Source organism: Papaver somniferum, chromosome 1 (genome assembly GCF_003573695.1).
Source record: "Papaver somniferum cultivar HN1 chromosome 1, ASM357369v1, whole genome shotgun sequence".
Classification (NCBI taxonomy): domain Eukaryota; kingdom Viridiplantae; phylum Streptophyta; class Magnoliopsida; order Ranunculales; family Papaveraceae; genus Papaver; species Papaver somniferum.
The window spans coordinates 152934979-152940665 of record NC_039358.1 but is presented as its reverse complement, the minus strand read 5'-3'; the positions used below and the strand labels follow the sequence as shown (position 1 = coordinate 152940665).

The 5687-nt window shown below is 37.1% G+C and overlaps 1 protein-coding gene across 3 annotated transcripts; it reads left to right on the top strand.

The window, feature by feature from the left end:
- Nucleotides 1-1080: 1080 nt before the first annotated feature.
- Nucleotides 1081-5430, top strand: LOC113304845 (polyadenylate-binding protein RBP45-like). 3 transcript variants are annotated; one of them, XM_026553985.1, is made up of 7 exons: nucleotides 1084-1664; nucleotides 2212-2692; nucleotides 4216-4274; nucleotides 4352-4482; nucleotides 4582-4678; nucleotides 4763-4954; nucleotides 5069-5430. In XM_026553985.1, the coding sequence occupies exons 1-7, from the start codon at nucleotides 1341-1343 to the stop codon at nucleotides 5069-5071; spliced, it is 1287 nt and encodes a 428-aa protein (XP_026409770.1). In that variant the 5' UTR covers nucleotides 1084-1340; the 3' UTR covers nucleotides 5072-5430. The 3 variants fall into 3 exon arrangements, 2 of the variants coding, with proteins under 2 accessions (XP_026409774.1, XP_026409770.1); XR_003338455.1 differs by lacking the exons at nucleotides 4582-4678; nucleotides 4763-4954; nucleotides 5069-5430 and adding an exon at nucleotides 3004-3086 and having other exon boundaries at nucleotides 1081-1664; nucleotides 4352-4441; XM_026553989.1 differs by lacking the exons at nucleotides 4582-4678; nucleotides 4763-4954; nucleotides 5069-5430 and having other exon boundaries at nucleotides 1083-1664; nucleotides 4352-4486.
- The last annotated feature ends 257 nt before the right edge of the window (nucleotides 5431-5687 follow it).

Here is a 5687-nt window from a genome sequence, read left to right as displayed (position 1 = left end):
TTTTGTATCTTTACATACATGTTTATCAATAGTCTTTGACGATACTATATCGAACGATCTAGCAGTTCATCCATACTCATATTACAATCAATAACAAACATGAAAAAAATATCAATCATACAAACTAAATTTCATGCAAATTTGCATCACAAATAATCATACAAACTAATCATAAAAATAATCAAATTTACATACAAATTATCATTATAATTTATTATCATTCATTTTCATCATACAAATAATAAAAAATAATTAAATTATCATACAAATTTTACCTACAAACTAATCATACAATTTATCATTCATTTTCATCACATAAATCAAATTTCACTTTTTGTTCATCACAAATAATCAAATTAAATCCCCCCAAAAAATTCATCACAAATAATCAAATTAAATCATACACATATCATCTAAATCATCTAAATAACTAATATCAATCATCAATTTGAATGAAATATAAGATAATCAAAAATCATAAAACTTAAAACTTAAATTTCTTACCCCAATTAATTTCGTGGATAAAATCGCTCCAAACCACCCTCAAACGATCACAAATTCGATGTAGAACAAATCCACGAAAGGAATTTGAAAAAAAAAATAATCTAGAAATGTTGAATTTGAACATGCATTTTCGAGAGAAACGAGGGAGAAGTGAAAAATGGGGAAAGAAATGAGGAAGATCAATATTCTGTGGAAGATATCGATTTTCTGAGCGCTGAAAAGTTCGACGCCGACGCTGTTTGGTGCGGCGCAGTCCACTAGTTGACTAAGTCAAGCATTGTTCTATTTATCGTTCACCGATACGCTGTTTTATTCAGCGACTAGCTGCTACATTAGCACTAGCATAAAACTTAAAAGGTTGCGGTAACCGACGTGGACTAAGCCTAAAGAAGAAGGCATAGCACCACAACTATCACGACAAACAATAGTTCGAGTAGTCTTCACTCTCCTCACAACTACGTGCATCAAACAATGCCCAATAGTTGTAGTTACAAGTAGGTCCCACAGAAGAACGTGGCAACCGCGTTGAGTCTCAAGTCTCAACCCCTTAAAAACCACATCTCACTCCACCAAATTATTCCTCTTTCTTTCTCTCTCTATTTCACTTGTTCGTGTTTCCTTCGAGGGTTAGGGTTTTTTTCCCGATCCCCATCTATATCTCTTTCTCCTTCTTATTACCACCTTTAAAATCTTCCTAGGTCTTCGAAAGAGAAAATCACGAAAATCACTCCTGTCGGATTCAACAAATCCGTCTCTTAAACCCTGAATCTAGGGTTTTTATCTCTATATCAATCTAGGGTTAGTGTTTTTTTTTTTTCTAGTTTTTTCTTAGAAAGATGCAACCAGCAACAGGAGCCGCTCATCCTCCTATGGCAGCAGCACCAGCTATGGATCCACAGCAACAACAACAACAGTGGGCTATGATGATGCCTGCTTATCAGAATCAAGTACCACCACCTACTTGGAACCAACAACCACCACCCCCTCAAGGTGCTGCTCCTTATATGATGCAACATCAACAGCCACCACAGCAACAGGCGTATGCATCTGGTGCTTCGCAGCCTCAAAGTGCTGATGAAGTTCGTACTCTTTGGATTGGGGATTTACAACAGTGGATGGAAGAGACTTATATTCATGGTTGCTTCGCTCACACTGGCGAGGTAAAGTTTCTCCCTTTCTATTGGTCTTGTATATTTAATTCTCTGCTGTGATTTTGCCGTATTTTGTACTACTTTATATTTATGCGATGTTTGGATGGTTGCAAGTGTTGTTTGTGTGTCAAGTGATTAGGTGTTTAGCTAGTAGAATAGTCCTTGGTGCTGACAAACCTTTTGTATGTATGTTTTTCTCATTGTTATGGTTTGGGTATTTGAGGGGGCGTGTTTTGTAGTCTCAACTGTATCTATGTATAAACTTCCATGTTTTAGTAAACATGCTAGAGCTTGACTGCCGAAGTTTTAATATTACATTGTTTAAAAAAAAATCTATTCTTTTGGAGAAGAAATTAACATATTTAACTGTGAATCTACATCTACTTTAGGAAGCATGGTTTGAATATACTTTGCAGTTTGTAATATCTAGTAGTACTATTTTCATATTTCTCATGTTTGATTTATGCCCAAGTTTAATTCATCTGTTTATGATTACTCTCGACTTTTGGTCATATTGATTTTTGTGCTAATGGTGTTTTTCTTTTCTTGCAAACAGGTTCTGAATGTGAAAGTTATCCGCAACAAGGCTACAGGTCAATCTGAGAGTTACGGGTTCATTGAATTTAATAGTCATGCTGCAGCAGAAAGAGTCTTACAGACATACAATGGTCAATTGATGCCCAATGTTGAGCAGAACTTCAGGTTGAACTGGGCATCTTTTGGCTCTGGAGACAAGCGTCAGGATGACAGTGCTGACTTCACAGTATTCGTTGGAGATTTGGCTGCTGATGTTACAGATTATGCGTTGCAAGAGACATTTAAGGCTCACTATACCTCTGTTAAGGGTGCAAAAGTTGTTACTGATAGAACCACTGGACGTTCTAAGGGATATGGGTTTGTTAGATTTGCTGATGAAGGCGAACAGTTGAGGGCAATGACTGAAATGAATGGTCAATTTTGTTCAACAAGACCCATGCGTATTGGGCCTGCTAGTAACAAAAAAACTGTTGGTCTCGGTCAACAACAACATCCAAAAGGTACATGTTGCTACAACACATCCATGCTTCTTCTCTGATTTTGACAACCACTTCATTCTTGGTTTGTTAATTTGCAAATTACTGTGCTTTGATGTCTCTTATTAGAAACAATTTTCTTTTGTTATCTCTTTCACTATAATAGACTCCATTAGGATTGTTTGGAGAATTTGGTGAATTCTTCTGTCAGACGTTGTTGTTAAGGGCAGTTTAAGATTCGTTTTCGTCCAATATTACTTCCTTTGCCAAATTGGACACTTAAGTGCTGTTTAAAGATTCCAAAACTTATAAGGACTCATGTTGTCTCGAAGCAGGATGCCTACAGGCACTCATGTTTAGGGGCCTGGAAGTGATTTCAGCTGAAATGCATTCCTCGTTAGTGCGTGGCCTCGTATAGGTCAGTTTTATTGCTTATGTCGTAATTCTGGCCTTAATTTCCATTTTCAGCGGCATTTACGCTTTCATCCTCAGATTATTTCAGTTTAAAGAAAAAGTCTACTTACTTTTGTTTACTGTTTCAAATTTAATTCCTCGTATACCCTTTACATTTCAGTAACCATTCCAAACTTTCGTTGCTTCAGTTATTCAATTGCTTCTGCTCTGGGTCTTAGATTACCTAGTATGATGTTCTTCCCTTGTTCATCAGTTTTCATTCTGATTCAGTCATTCTATTTCCATATTCCTTGTGCAGCAAGGCTGCTACTGATTTGTACCAATTTTAATGTTTAGCCTAAGAGCCTTACACTCCTAGCACTTGCAGTTTTAGTTGATGCACTTCATAGTTCATCAGTCTTTCATCAATCAGTAGTTAAGGTCATGTGTTCCTGAAGTCCTTTTTGTTTTGTATTGTTTGCACTTTCTGTTTTCTCCAGTAATTATTAGGTCATGTTGTTTTATTTTGGGGAGGTGTTCTATTTGCCTTTATCTTTGCAGAAGTGGGTCTTTATTTTCTGAATTTTTCGTTGGTTGTGCACTTGCTGTGAGACTGCTCATGAATCTTTGGAGGGTTGTGCACAACCAACGGAAAATGAAAAACTAGTGTTTTTTTCAATCTTTGGAGGGGGGCCCTATACCAGGAGTTATGTTATATAGACAATTTAGATTGGGCCCCCCTTAGTTGTGCAACTTCTTTGTGGGTACTAGTTATTTGGTAAGATGAAACACTAGTGTTTTTTTTTCTAGTTGGCTTTATTTTGGGTGCTCCCTTCCTTGGTAGTTGGAGATGTATATATATTAACAGGATCAATGCTTCCGTCAGCATTTTCTTCCTCTGGTTTTCTTCTTTCAGAGTGATTTGATAAGCAAATTAAGTGTGGGTGAAATCTTAATGATGTGTAAAGCACTCTTATGGTGCATACCAATATGATAATGATAATCAAGTTGTATTCCTTTGTAGATAAGCCTCAGCATCATCCCAAATTGGTTGCTGCTTAAATCAAGCTTACTGTGTCTTAGCATGTCAGCTAACGGTAACATGATCTTCTAGTTTTCCTGTTGCATAATAGTATCTGTTTTGTTATTTGCAGCCACTTACCAGAGTACTCCTGGGGGAACTCAGAATGAGAGTGATCCAAATAATACAACTGTGGGTAACTTTATTTGACATCAGGTCTATAACATTTTCATTTTAACATAATACTGACCTTTTTTGAACAACACCAGATATTTGTTGGTGGTTTGGACTCCAATGTCACCGAGGAAAACTTGAGACAAGTTTTTAGCCAATTTGGAGAGTTATCCCATGTGAAAATACCTGTAGGAAAACGCTGTGGGTTTGTTCAGTTCGATAATAGGTAAAAGGATTTTAGTTTTACTTAGTCCATATGTAACCTCTAACCGGAAACTATGCGGTCCCTCTAATTTGCTGGTTTAATTGCATATGGTGGCTTCAGGACTTGTGCAGAGGAGGCTTTGCTGATGTTAAATGGAAGTCAATTGGGTGGTTCAAACATCCGGCTTTCATGGGGACGCAGTCCTTCAAATAAACAGGTAGCTTTATGTCCCTTCTGCTTAAATATTGCTCTATTTTACTGCCGCATCCATGACTAACAAACTAATCTACCTAAATTTTAGGATCAATCCGGTGGTATGGTTCAGCAGCATGCAGATCCAAACCAGTGGCCTGCTGCAGCTGGTAATATGTACGGATACAATGGAGGTTATGAAGCCTATGGATATGTTTCAGCTGCTCAAGATCCTAACATGTATTCTTACCAAGGCTATGGTGGTCCTGGATATGGTAACTACCAACAGCACCAACAGCAGGTATGATCTTGTTCTTTCTGTCATTTTCTGATTGTAAGTTCCAATCTAATGTATCATGTAAATTATAGCCAGGTTAACAACTTTCTAACTTAATTTAGTTTTTGCTTCTTCCAGTGATCTGATCAGATAGCCAGAATCAATGTGGTGGCAGATAAAAGCTATATTTTTCGAGTAAAGAAGAGGTCAGGTCTCAGTAGTCTAATGGGCGTTTCATGTATCCTAGTTAGAGCTCTTATTTGCCCATTTCCTGCTGCACGATGAACCGAACTGCTAGCTTAGGGTAGTAAACGTGAAGAGATTGTTATTTTCTGGGTTTTTCTTTTTTCTTTCTGGTTTTATGTCTGTGCATGCTTTTATCTTTCTTGTGGTGATGCTTGTGAGCTTTAGGTGATGACAACACTATGTGACATTATATCTGGTTTGAAAAGTCAAGTATGAACTTTTCTTAAAAAAGACATGTTTCTTTTTTTTTGCTATTGATATGATTTTAGGATTGGGGTGAAACAAAGAGTCTAGCATAGACCTTTTATCTAAACGGCATAGACTAGATGTCGAACTATTGGCAAGTGAGTCCAGAATAGACTAGATGTTGAACTATTGGCAAATGAGTTCAGCATAGACCTTGGAAACGAGTCCAAATGGGTTCAGCATAGACCTTGGAAACGAGTCCACCATAGACTCTATTGGCAAATGAGTCCAGCATAGACCTTTTAGTTTTAATCTAAACGGAAAA

Bases quoted from the DNA above. Each gene is read 5' to 3' on its own strand.
- LOC113304845 (XM_026553985.1), top strand. From the start codon at position 1,341: ATGCAACCAGCAACAGGAGCCGCTCATCCTCCTATGGCAGCAGCACCA. The intron at 2,693-4,215 runs GTACATGTTGCT...TGTTATTTGCAG, and splicing joins TCAACAACAACATCCAAAAG to CCACTTACCAGAGTACTCCT. The intron at 4,483-4,581 runs GTAAAAGGATTT...TGGTGGCTTCAG, and splicing joins TTTGTTCAGTTCGATAATAG to GACTTGTGCAGAGGAGGCTT.